The sequence below is a fragment of the Sorex fumeus genome, unplaced genomic scaffold, assembly GCF_029834395.1.
Source record: "Sorex fumeus unplaced genomic scaffold, SorFum_2.1 ptg000051l, whole genome shotgun sequence".
Lineage (NCBI taxonomy): Eukaryota > Metazoa > Chordata > Mammalia > Eulipotyphla > Soricidae > Sorex > Sorex fumeus.
Genome location: NW_026606108.1, coordinates 10,633,827 through 10,647,499, shown reverse-complemented (window position 1 = coordinate 10,647,499; position 13,673 = coordinate 10,633,827). Strand labels below are relative to the sequence as shown.

Sequence of the window (13,673 nt, the reverse complement as noted above, 5' to 3'; positions counted from 1 at the left end):
GTGATTTTGAAATTCTGAAATTTTAACACTTAAATCTGGAGGGATTACTGTCAAAAGCCACTGGGTTTCGAGATTTGCTCCTGAGTCTCTGGGATCATGGCTGTTGAGCTGCTTGATCAGGAGCCAGAGAGCTATTCGTGGGCGATGACTTGTGGTCTCATTGGGGTGGGGAGGACAGGCCCGGCTCCACCCCATCCCGTGAGGCCCAACAAGTTTCGTCACTGCGGGCCCAAGCTTGACTGTCCAATGGCCTCTGGAGGATGGTGGCCACCGAGCCGCCAGGGGGAAACAGGCGGAGGGACAGCACCCTTTCCCCCCTGGGGTGGCCCGGCGACAGTAATCTACTGCAGGGTCCGGACACATTTCTGCCAAAAGCCGCTGGGTTTCGAGATTTGATTCTGAGTCTCTGGGATCAAGGCCGTTAAGCAGCTTGATCAGGAGCCAGAGAGGCCATTAGTGGGCGATGACTTGGGGTCTCGTTGGGGCGGGGAGGACAGGCCCGGCTCCCCCCCGCATCCCGTGAGACCCAACAAGTTTTGTCACTGCAGGCCCAGGCCTGACTGTCCAATGGCCTCTGAAGGATGATGGCCACCGAGCCGCCAAGAGGGAGCAGGAAGAGTGACAACACCCTTTCCTCCCTGGGGTGGTCCGACGACAGTAACGTACTGTGGGGTCTGGACGCATTTCTGCCAAAAGCCACTAGGTTTTGAGATTTGTTTCTGAGTCTCTGGGATCATGGCTGTTAAGCAGCTGCATCAGGAGCCAAAGAGGCCATTCGTGGGCGATGACTTGGGGTCTCGTTGGGGTGGGGAGGACAAGCCCGGCTCCACCCCCATCCAGTGAGGCCCTGTGTGTCTCGTCACTGGGGGCCCAAGTCTGACTATCCAGTGGCCTCTGAAGGATGGCGGCCACTGGGCCGCCCGGGGGAACAGGCCAAGGCACGAAACCTATTCCCACCTGGGTTGGCCCAGCACCGGTAACCTACTGCAGGGACCGGACGCATTTCTACCTAAAGCCGCTGGTTTTCAAGATTCGTTTCTGAGTCTCTGGGATCTCTGGGATCAGAGAGGCCTTGCCTCCAATTATATAGCTGAGCCAGAGTTGGTTTGTGGATGTGTTTCCTACATACCTAACTTTTGGCCTTTTTACTTTTTTGGTAAACTTTGCCCCAAGTTTTTGGGGTCTTGCCAAAGGGACAGCAGCAATTTTGGGGTATCTGGAAGTCTGAAGGCGTCATCAGGCTGCTGATGCACTCCTCTCACAGGTACAGACTGACCTGCTGGCGGCACCATACCCCCGAGCTTTTTATTTTAAATGTAGGAGTACTGCTATTTATTCAGCCATTGATTAATCTGATTGAATTGGGCATAGACTCCACATTACTTTATAAAATTTTTTAAATTGAATATCCATGAGCTAGACTATTAAAAAACTGTTTATAATTGGGTTTCAGTCATACAATGATCCAGCACCCATCCCTCCATCAGTGTACATTTCCCACCACCAATGTCTCTTGTTTCCCTCCCACCATCCCCAAACACCCCACCCCCCACCCCCAGTCTCCCTTTATGGGAAGCACTTTCCTTGTTGCTCTCTCTCTCCTTTTCCTTTTGTGCATTATAGTTTGCAATACAAGTGCTAAGGGTCATGGTGTTTGTTCAGGGAATTTGGTTTTTATTTTAATTTTTTAAATTTTTTTATTAAACATTTTTTTAATAGTGAGACGTCATGAGGTACAGTTGCAGACTTACACATTTTTGTGCTTGGGTTTCAATTATACAATGATCGAATACCCATCCCTCCACCAGTGCCCATTTCCCACCACCACGGATCCCAGTATCCCTCCCACCCCCCATTCCCCCCATCCCACCCTGTCTCTGTGACAGGGCATTCCCCTCTGTTCTCTCTCTCCTTTTGGGTGTTGTGGTTTGCAAAAGAAACATTGAGTGGCAATCATGTTTGGTCTATAGTCTACTTTCAGCATGCTTCTCCCATCCTGGGAGGATCCTCCCAACACCTTTATTTGGTGTTCCCCTCTTTTTCTGAGCTCCCTTTTCCCCTAGTATGTGTGGTTGGCCTCCAAGTCATGGAGTAAAGGAATTTGGTATTTTTATCAGAATGGTAGGCTAGAGTAGCCTTTTCATTGGGTTGGCAGCTTTGGGATGTAACTGCCGAGGCTTCTCAAAGTACAGAGAGAGGGGAAAGATAGCCCGTCCTGACCCTGAGAAAGCCTGGAGATTTCAGTCACAGAACCCGCATACCAGAATTTTCAGCAGATTGTGTCTCGGTGAGGTTTGTCCTGAGATGGTAGAGTCAAGCCAAGGGTATGGTGGTGATTTTGGACTGTGGGAGAAAGTGGTTGCCAGGGACTCTGTTTGGGCAGGCACCAGACTGATCCGCCTCCCTTCGATTTACCCTGGTCTGTTCAGCCTTGTGTGGTCTGAGATTAACTATGACTTTTGATCTCTTTCAAGATTTATTTATGGGTCTCTGAAGCAAGACTGGTAGTAGAACTACCGGTAGTAGCGCCACCATGTATGGTGGCACTGCAGTTGGTTCATGGGGGGTGACTACCAGTGCTTCCAGGAGTTTTGGAAAGTGAGGGGAGGTAGCCCATCACAACTTCTAGAAAGCCTGGAGAGTTCAGTCACAAAACCAGTGAACCTGATTTTTAGCAGATTATATCTTGATGAGGTCTGTCCTGAGACAGTGGAGTCAGGCCGGGGGTATGGAGGTGATTTTGGAATGTGGGAGCAAGTGGCTGCCTGGGGCTTTGCTTGGGTGGACACAGGCCAACCTGCCCCCCTCTGATTTATCCTGGTCTGTTCAGCTATGCTTTTCATCTCTTTCAAGATTTATTTATGGGTCTCTGAAATAAGGCTGATAAATGAGCTTGTATAACTGAACTGGAGGCGGTTTGTGGCTGTGGCTCCCACATACCTAACCTTTGGCTGTTTAATTTCTTGGTAAACGTGGTCCCAAGATGTTGGTGTCCAGTCATAGGCATGGAGGCAATTTTGGGGTATCAGGAAGCCTGAAGGCACCATCAGGCTGCTGATGCACTCGCCCCACAGGTACAGGTTGACCTGCTGGTGGCATCATACCCCCAATTATTGAACTTTGTGACTGTTTTATATATCTTAGATATTAGTCCTTTACTTGAGGCTTTGTATGCAAATATTTTCTCCCATTTAATAGGATGTCTTAACACTCAAGGTGTTCTTTTTCCCCCATAGAGAAACTTTTTATTATTGTTTCTTTTGGTTCACACCTGGCAGTGCTCAGAGCTTACTCCTGGTTCTTTGTGCATGGATCACTCTTAGGCTAAGGGGACCATATGGGGTGCAGGGGATCAAACCTGGATCGATGGTGTGCACGGCAAATACCCTACCCACCGTACTGTTGCTTTGGCCCCTAGAGAAATTTTTTAGTTTGAGGTAGTCCCACTTATTTTGTCATCTTTACAAATGGAGTCAAACCATTGAACACACCTCTGAGGTCCATAACCTGGGAGTTCTGCCTGTGCTTTCCTTACGTATTTCATTGGGATTTAATTTAATCTCAAGGTCTTATTTTATTTTATTTTATTTTTTTTGGGACACACCTTCCACCAGGCTCTGTACTCAAGGATAAGTACTGGTGGGGTTTGGGGAACTATATGGGGGTACTGAACCAAGATCAACAAGTACAAGTGTACATGAGTCTAAGGATCCATTTCTTCAGTTTAGCAGTGTATAAATGCACCTGAAGCCCACCCTCTCGTCCACCTGTCCACCCAGCATAGCAGGCACTTTTCTTCTTCTTCTTCCTCTTCTCTGGCCCTGAGAGAATTTCTTTCGCTCTCTTTCTTTCTTTCTTTCTTTCTTTCTTTCTTTCTTTCTTTCTTTCTTTCTTTCTTTCTTCTTTCTTTCTTTTGCTTTTTGGGTCACACCCAGTGATGCTCAGGGGTTCCTTTCTGGCTCTGCACTCAGCAATTACTCCTGGCTGTGCTTGGGGAACCATATGGGATGCCAGGGATAGAACTTGGGTTGGCCACATGCAAGGCAAACGCCCTACCCATTGTACTCTTGCTCTGCCCCCTGAGAGAATTTCTTAACTGCTTGTATGAGCAATCTGGTGCTACTGGCTCTGACTCTTGTGCTTCTGATGACAACGAGGGATTTGTGGCACTCATGCCCATCATGCCCAGTTTCTACTGTATTGCCAAGATCTAGCTTGTCTGATTTCTGGCACAGGGTTCACTGTTGCTGGTGTCTGGCAGTGGATGTGGGGTCACGGTCCAAAAGACTTGGGAGTTGTGGTCATGTGTAGCCAATCACAGCTGTTTAGCAAGTCAGCCTTCATAGCAAAGTAGAATTTTTGCATTTGCTCCTCTCAGTTTTGGTGTGACAGCTCAGGCCTGCTGCCTGGTGGGTAGGACTCACCTTTAGGGTGTATGTTGTGCCTCTGGAATGTTAGCTCCCAATTGCTTTCTTGGTAATCACGCTCTTGGCCGTGGGACAGCTGTACGCTGTTTATGTTGGGTACCACCATTTTTGTTTTTGACACGATGTGTGTATGCATAAAACTGAAGATTGCTCCATCCTTTGTACTAGGCATCTTCCAAGTCAGGTCGGAGGGTCAATCTGGTGCTCGTGCTTTGGGGAAGCTTTCTTTGGTTCTGAGCTGGCTTCTGGGGGAGTTTTCTAACATCTGGAGTCTCCAGAGTGGGGTTTGTCTGGAGAGAGTGGAAGTTACACGCTTGTAGATGAGGGATGGACTGAGCCTGTTGGAGCAGAGTTAGAAGCTCCTGGGGAGAGTGAACTGCATTCAGTGGTTTGTTTGCTTAGCACCGTAGCACTGAAGCACTGTCCTCCCGTTGTTCGTTGATTTGCTCGAGCAGGCACCAGTAACGTCTCCATTGTGAGACTTGTTACTGTTTTTCACAAGTCGAATACGCCACGGGGAGCTTGCCAGGCTCTGCCATGCAGGCAGGATACTCCCGCTAGCTTGCTAGGCTCACCAAGAGGGACGGAGTAATCGTACCTGGGTCGGCTGCATGCAAGGCAAATGCCCTATCTGCTGTGATATCACAAGCATATAAATAAATGTTAAAATCTTAATTTCACAAGAAAATTGCAAATTAAAGACATATGAAATATTACCACACACTTACCAGAATGGTCAACATCTAAAATAACTGACCACAGCAAATGCTGATAAATATATGAAACAAATAGGAACTCTTGCTGTTGGCAGAAATGCAAATGATAGTCATTTTGGAAGACAGCTGGGTAGTTTATTACAAAACTTTATATACCCGTATCATATAATCCAGATGTTTAAAGCAGCTTTATCCATAATTGCCAAAACTTTCTCTTAAGTAAGATATATTTTAAGGGCCTCTGTATAATTAATTTTTTTTTCTGAAAAGGACCAAATAAGTTTGAAATATCTGGTCTTTGAGCACAGGTTGCAAGAAAAGTTGCACTGATCTATGTCCTCTGTTCTGTTTTGTTTTAGTTAGGAACATTATGGATTTGCCAGATCTATGCTCTGTTAGAACTGAGCTGGGGGAGACCTCTGCACTTAAATTCTGACATCTGTGAAATAAAACTGGATCTGCTTTCAATGTTCCAGGATTTGGGACTGTAGATGAGCCTTGAACTCAAGTTTCTGTAAATCATAGGTTTGTTTTGTGAAAATAAGCCAGGGAGATTATGTATTCCTGGCATTTGGCGTCAGAGAGACTGTTTGATGTTAATGGATTTCCTGGAACGGACTTCTTGTGGGCTTCTTCTGGCCTGCAACAAGCTAGCTGTTGATGTAATCAGGAGACCACAAAGCATGGTTTCTCCTCCCCCATTTTTTTCTAACTGTGACTCCTGTGAGTCAGATTCTGTGCAATAGACCTTGGAGAAAGTCACCACATTTCTAAGGAATGGCAGACCTGATAATTCTGCATCCCTGAGAATCCTTGTCAGACTCTGCTTCTTTTTCATCCTGGAATTTGCCCAGGTCTGGCCAGACTGAGTACAGAGCTCCCTTAGTTACTAGTTCCCTAATCATGGCGCTGGAGTCATAGAGGTCTTAGAGCTCATGGAGTGAAGCAGTTACCAAACCAGATTACATATTCAGAAAACTTGGGAAATGAGAGAAGAAGATTTTCCCCACCTCTTCTGGAAAATTCAGTAAGTCTGGACTGGGATAGATGAATCTGATTGCATACAATATGTCCCATTGAAACTCTCACTAAGCTCAGTATATGGCATTTGCTGACCACTAATCTAGTTTCATAGTTTAATTTTATTTAAAGGTTATGTATGTGTGTGTCTTCTTTCCTCCCTCCCTCCCTCCCTCCCTCCCTCCCTCCCTCCCTCCCTCCCTCTTTTTTCCATCCCTTTCTTCCTTCCCACTTTCTTTCCTTCTATTTTTCTCCCTCCCTCCCTCCCTCCTTTCCTTCCCTTCCCCTTCCTTCCTTCCTTCCTTCCTTCCTTCCTTCCTTCCTTCCTTCCTTCCTTCCTTCCCTCTTTCTTCCATCCCTTTCTTCCTTCCCACTTTCTTTCCTTCTATTTTTCTCCCTCCCTCCCTCTCTCCCTCCCTCCTTCCCTTTCCTTCCCCTTCCTTCCTTCCTTCCCTCCCTCCCTCCCTCCCTCCCTCCCTCCCTCCCTCCCTCCCTCCATTCCTCCCTCCCTTCCTCCCTTCCTTCCTTCCTTCCTTCCTTCCTTCCTTCCTTCCTTCCTTCCTTTCCTCTTCTTCTTTCCCTTTCTTCCTTCCCTCTTTCTTTCCTTTTATTTTTCTCCTTCCCTCCCTCCCTCCCTCCCTCCCTCTTTATCTCTCTCTTTCTTTTTTTCTCTCTTTCTTTTTTCTCTTTCTTTCTTTCTTTCTTTCTTTCTTTCTTTCTTTCTTTCTTTCTTTCTTTCTTTCTCCTTCCACACAGGTTATGTTAACAAAAATTGAAAGTAATGCAGGGTCTCACTTTTTTTTTTGGTGAAGCAAGATACTTTTTTTTTTTATGTAGGAGTACTGCTATTTATTCAGCCACTGATTAGCTGATTAAATTGGGTATGAGCTCCACCTTACTTTTTTCCATTTTTTTAATAATTTTATTTATTGAATCACCGTGAGAGCAGTTACAAAGCTTTCAGGTTTAAGTCTCGGTCATACAATGAAATACCAGTACCTTCACCAGTGCCCATTTTCTACCACCAAAAACCCCAGTATACCCCCATCCCACACTCTCCCCCTACCTGTGGGGAAGATGATTTCCACATTACTCTCTCTCTACTTTGATTACATTGCATATTTTGACACCAGATCCACCATTATTATTTGGGATTTTACCCCAACACTCAGATCTGCTGAAAAGGCAACAGTAGACAATTTGTTTTCTATTGCTGGTTATGATTAACATATGGCTGCAGTAGTGCTTGCACAAATTTGAAATTCTAAAATTTTAACAATTAAATATGGAGGGATTTCTGCCAAGAGCCACTGGGTTGCGAGATTTGTTTCTGAGTCTCTGGGATAATGACTGCTAAGCAGCTTGATCAGGAACCAGAGAGGCTGTTCGTGGGCTGGGACTTGGGGTCTTGTTGGGATGGGGAGGACAGGGCTGGCTCCACCCCCATCCAGTGAGGCCCCGCGTGTCTCGACACTGCGGCCCCAAACCTGACAGCAGCGATTTTTGGGGTATCTGGAAGTCTGAAGGTGCCATCAGGCTGCTGATGCACTCGCCTCACAGGTACAGATTGACCTGCTGGCGGCACCATACGCCCAGAAGCAAGATACTTTTTTTTTTTAAAAGAAATTACAAGAAATAGGACACTAATTTAGAATCAAGTTTCTATAAGAATGAGGGAGCAGTATGTATACAAAAGAGAACACAGGCTTCTCCAGAGTGGGAATGGGCAAGCAAAGAAACAGAGACAAGCAAGGGAGATACATGTTCAAGGGAGAACATGGACTTGAAGAGCGAGCCCAAGATCACATTTAAAGACTATAAGCAGTACTAAACCATGAAGAATGAAAAGCAAAATCTTCTTCTACTCTTACTCCAACGAAAGAAATTTCTGTTAACTCTTACATAAGAGTCGATGCACAAAGATTTTTTATTTCTAATTTTTATTAGTGAAACACCATGAGGTACAGTTGTAAACTTACAAATTTTTGTGCTTGGGTTTCAATTATACAATGATCAAATACCCATCCCTCCACCAGTGCCCATTTTCCACCATCACGGATCCCAGTATCCCTCCCACCCCCCATCCCCCCATTCCTACCTGCTTCTGAGGCAGGGCCTTCCCTTGCACAAAGATTTTTTAACTTGTATGTACTCTTCTATGTAACTAATTAATCCTGCAAAATATGAAGCAGAAGGATCATATACACATTGTCCTAAACTTAACTTTTTCCACTTAAAATATTTTTTTTCTTTTTTGGGTCACACCCAGCTATGCACAGGAGTTACTCCTGGTTCATGCACTCAGGAATCACTCCTGGCGGTGCTTGGGGCACCATATGGGATGCTGGGAATTGAACCCAGGTCGGCCGCATGCAAGGCAAACACACTACCCACTGTGCTATTGCTCCAGTGCCAACACTTAAAATATTTCGAAGAACACCACAGATAGTCATTACTTTTAAGAACTATTAAATAAATTGGTGTTTGCAAGAAAATTGGGGTTATGTTTATGTGGCAAGAGCTATGTAATTTTTAAATTAATGAGTGAATGAATGAAAATTGCTACAGGATACTCCATTACATGGATACACTCTATTTTATTTTTCTATTTATGAGTAATTTTGTGTTGGTTGCTCTAACAATAGTCACAGAAACAAAAGTCTTTGTCTATCGTGGGGACTGTACTTTGGTTATGTTAATCAGCATCTACCTATATAATCGTGGGCTTGAAGCCACTAAAAGAAAAAGTTGTTGAGGGAATAGAACTGGAATTGAGAATTTTCCCTGAGGTCTCAACTCTCAGAATTGTAGATCTTAAAAAAAATTATAGATCTTTGTAGCACAGGGAACCAAAACCGATTGTACTAGGTTTATATCATATGCAGAGGAAGGTGTTATGTCTGTGGTTAGCAAGTTCTGATCTGAGTCCTTGAGAACCACAATGAACTCACTAGAAAGGCGTTTGTGTGTGTGTGTGTGTGTGTGAGTGTGTGTGTGCGTTGGGGGCTGTGATATTTTCAAACTTTTTGACATGAATAATGATGTTTGAAATCTTTCAGCCACTGTGAAAACTACTGGCTCAAAGTAATTTACAGCTTAATATTATTATTTTTGTGGTACTAGGATTAAAAAACCTAGGATTTATGAATGTAACATGTTTGTTACTCTTACTATATTTTTGGTGATGCTATATGTGATGCTGAGTTTTGGACAGTTGCTATGATACAGCAAGTATTTCACAAATGAATGTGAAATATGAAGTGAGAATAACATTGTCCAAGTGATTCCAGAGTTTCAGAAGTTGTGTAGTTCTTTACCCCATTAAGTAACTGAGTAAAAATATCATAAAAATATTCTTTCAATTTGGGCATGTTATTTTTTCAGTAAAAGTTTATTTTTTCCAGTTATGATCATTAAGTTGTTTTAACCTAACTACAAAATAACTGGAACTACCTGGGATTTCTTTTGACCTGAAGAACTGTGAGAATTACTAGGAAGAAGAGTACTTCTGAATTTAAAAAGTTTGGAATCAATTGATTTACATCATTATTCATCATCGAGCTGGAGCAATAGCACAGCGGGTAGGGTGTTTTCCTTGCATGCAGCTTAACCCGGGGTCGATTCCTCCGCCTCTCTCGGAGAGCCCTGCAAGCTACTGAGAGTATCTCACCCGCATGGCAAAGCCTGGCAAGCTACCTGTGAAGTATTCGATACACCAAAAATAGTAACAACAAGTCTCACAATTTGTTGTGAGATATTACTGGTGCCCGCTCGAGCAAATCAGTGAACAACAGGAAGACAGTGCTACAGTGCTATTATTCATAATTTTTACTACTAGTGGGACAAACCAAACTGACACTGGTGAAGGAAAACACAAGGATCTACTCATTTATATATATCTGGCATGTCCAAAGCCTTAGATGGCATCAACTTGGACTGGTCATATGAGGTCACCAAGACTCCATTTGTCTTTTTATTTCTGGGACAGCTTCTGCACACATGGGTGAGATATTCTCGGGTCCTCCCTTCTCAGACTCAGACTATTCTAGTTTAGCAGCTCGAGCAGAGTGAATAACTTTTTCCTGTGACTTTCGTATAAAATCACTTTTATAGACAGCTTGGATCCTTGCTTATCTCTGTATTGCACTGATAGAGATTTATGATGGCCAAACTCAGATCACTATCTATCCCACTGCTCAGTGCTCACCCCAACTAAACTTCATGGAATGAATTAATACTATGAAAGAAAGGAGGTTCTGATACCAGGAGAACAGAGAAAGGGATAAGGACCCAAATCACCGAATTTCCCATTTTATAGATGAGTAAACAGTTGCTTATAAGCATCTGTATAATAGATAAGTATGGAGTCTTTGGGAGTTTATCCATATGACTTCACTTTCCTTGAGCAAACTGGATACATCTACATGTTTTAAGACTTTTGCAATGAATAAATTGATAATAATTCAATATAAAAGCCAATCAATAGAAGGGAATAAAAATCTAGAGCCTCTATTTCAGGGGTTTTGTGGTAGGACTGAGGGCTGAGTGAGTCCATATCCATGTGCCTTACCCAGGTCCTGGCACAGAGGATGCCTTTAGTAAAAGAGGTTATTAATATTATCTACTGAGAAATATTTATATCTACCTATTGTTTGTTGTTTGGGCCACACCTTATAAGTTCAGGGGCTATCCCCAGCTCTGTGCTTGCAGGGGTCACTTCTTAGTAGTGCATGGAGGGCCATGTGGTGCTTGGGATTGAACTTGGGCCTCCTGCATGCAAAGCACATACTCAGGCCTTTGAGCTATCTTCTTGAACCTGATGGAGCAATCTCAAAGATCACATGGCTGGTGAGTGGCAAGTTTCTTATCCACTGACCAGGTTTGTAGCTGATAGGGTAGGTAGGCAGATGGTGCTGAGTGGTTATTTATTCTTTTCTGTTTGTTGCAGAGTGGAGAAGAATGGACACCGTCAGCCAGGTTCCCATGGAAGCTATGCTCCCCAAGCACATCTTGGATATTTGGGTCATTATCCTTATCATCCTGGCCACCATTGTCATCATGACGTCCTTGCTGCTGTGCCCAGCGATGGCAGTCATCATTTACCGCATGCGAACTCATCCTGTTCTCAATGGACCCGTATGACTGCTTCCCAAGGAGGGGCAGGTGACGAATGAGGATGGCATAGACTCCCTCAGTCTCTTCTCCCTCAAAACTAAGCAGGAAGGCCTTGGGAATGTGGACTCTGGAGTGTGATATGTAAGAGGAGAGCCTTGTTCTGGTTTTGATTCTCTCACTGGCTGGTAGTGTAGGTTCAGTCAAGCGACATGATTCTGTGAGTTCCTACTTCTTTATCTTCCAAATGGAGATCATGATCCCTATCCTACCTACCTCATAGAGTTTTGAAATTAGTGACTTAGTAGAGTTGTTTGTGAGCATTTAAAGCCACCACTGATAGGCAGTGTTATGCCGAATGCTAAGAAGCTTTGAAAAACCAAATAACCTATTTGCTGGTGATGGTCTTCAAGGTGGAGCGAGTGGAAGAGTGGTTATACCAGAGCCCCATTTTTCAAAACAAGTGAAGAGCATTCTATCCTCATTCCAAGGACCCCAAACTACAGTGGCTCAAAGACTTTTCTTTTTTCAAGTTTTCTTAATGAGGAGAAGATTGAGCTCGGTGTGGAGATGGAGCAAGTTGAGGAGTAGATAAGGTGGAAATTTTCAGGAGTTTCTTCAGCCAGAATCTTTGCCCCTATTTAATGTAGGGTAGGCTTCTTTATTTTTGGCACTCTCAAGGGAGCTGGCATGGGCAGTGGGTTTCTTTCTGCACTGGACTTCCAAAGCAGATGCTCGAACTCTGAGTAGTCTCGCTTAGATATTCAAGCAATGTTGGAAAATACCAGGTGGCTGAATTCCCTGCCCTAATTCTAGGATCTCTAACCTCCATCCCCTGGTGTGCCACATACTAGGGAGTTCTGTCCTTCTGCCTGGATCCTGCAGTAAGTTCTCCATATTGTCCTTCTTGACTTCCCCCAGAATGCAACCAATCCAAAGGACAGACATATTTTAAAGACACATTCCCAGGATTTTTGGAACCAACCCGAAAATGGTGACGATTACTTCAAATGATGTAGGAAGATTTCTGAACCACTCAAGATCTTTGATCCAATTTAGAAATATCCTGGGATTTATTAAATTATGTAAGAAAGCAGTCCATGCTGTTATTATAAAATGTTACTTTGATCTGACTTCATTGTTGTACAAAACGAGTTTCTAATAAAATGTTAGAAAGCATTATTGAGGTATTTTGGTATTTTTCTGGAGAGTGTGTACTGAATTGGAGAGAGAGGGAGAGAGAGGGAGAGAGAGAGAGAGAGAGAGAGAGAGAGAGAGAGTTCAAAGAGCTGAGAACATGCTGTGCATGTGAAAGGCCCAGATGTGGTCCCTGGCACCAGTTTGACATGATCCTCAAGAACCATATACTGCTGGAAGTGACCCAAAATACAGAGTGAAGAGTAGTGTAAACACTGCCAAGTGTGGCCCCCAAGCAAGCAAGAAAGCAAGCAAACAAACCGAACCAAATCCAATAGAGTTTGTTAGAGACAGAGATGACTCAGAGGTGGAGCACTTTCATTGTATACAGGGCTTTGCATTTGATAGCCAGCACACAAAACCAAACCAAACAACATACAAGAAAAATGTGAACGAGAGAGACAGAGAGAGAGAGACGGACAATGAGAGAGAGCAAGAGAGAGAGAGAGAGTTAATATGCTTTGATATCTGGCACTGAGGGTATACTCGGGGGACTTGCAAGCACAGAGCCAGAAGTAAGTCATGAACATGGCTGGGTGTGGCCTAAAAACCACCCCGCCCTCCCAGAAGAAATTTCCAAACCTGCCTTAAAACACACAAAAAGAGTATTTATTAAATGTAGTAGTTCAGGTAATAATATCCCACGCATTCATGGACCTTAAAGACAGTTTGGATGTAGAAGTAAGAAAGAAAAGAAGGAGGATCATATTGACTCTGAGAGCTCTACCTTTGACAAGTGGGTTACAGTTGTGCAGTTTATACAGACTAAGCATGCAGGGGAATGAATGGATTTGTAATTAAAGAATGAATTTCGTATGGCATGCACAAGTTGGTGGTGCTTTGTGACATTCAGAATACTTTCAGGGTGCAGTTGGAAATCTATATCTGTTTCTTGGGAAAGGTTTTACAGCTGGTGGTATGTTTTGTGAGATTATCTCCACATGGCAGATCTACCACAGCATTAGATCGTCGAGGCTGAGTTCACAGACAGGAGTGCGGTGCTAAATGCAGAACGTAGAGCATCCTAAATAGGAGAAGTAGGGGGACTAAAAGAACTAAGCGGGTACCAAAGCAAGGAGATTGAGCAGGTCCTGTGAGTTTTACAATCATACTTTGTGAATTATGGAGTGAAGGCAGTGGTTAGTCTGGAGAGATAGAGGAAACAAAGAGCTCTTTCTGGAAATAATGCTATAGTATAGGG

General features: G+C 44.0%; 1 protein-coding gene across 1 annotated transcript in view; it reads left to right on the top strand.

Moving 5' to 3' along the window:
- The window catches only part of SMIM3 (small integral membrane protein 3), a 32,995-nt gene extending 20,622 nt beyond the window's left edge, over positions 1-12,373 (top strand). Inside the window, exon 2 of the mRNA XM_056124754.1 lies at positions 11,112-12,373. Within this exon, the coding sequence (XP_055980729.1) occupies positions 11,123-11,305 (183 nt within the window). The 5' untranslated portion in view covers positions 11,112-11,122 and the 3' untranslated portion in view covers positions 11,306-12,373. The remainder of the gene's footprint in view (positions 1-11,111) is intronic.
- Positions 12,374-13,673: the final 1,300 nt, after the last annotated feature.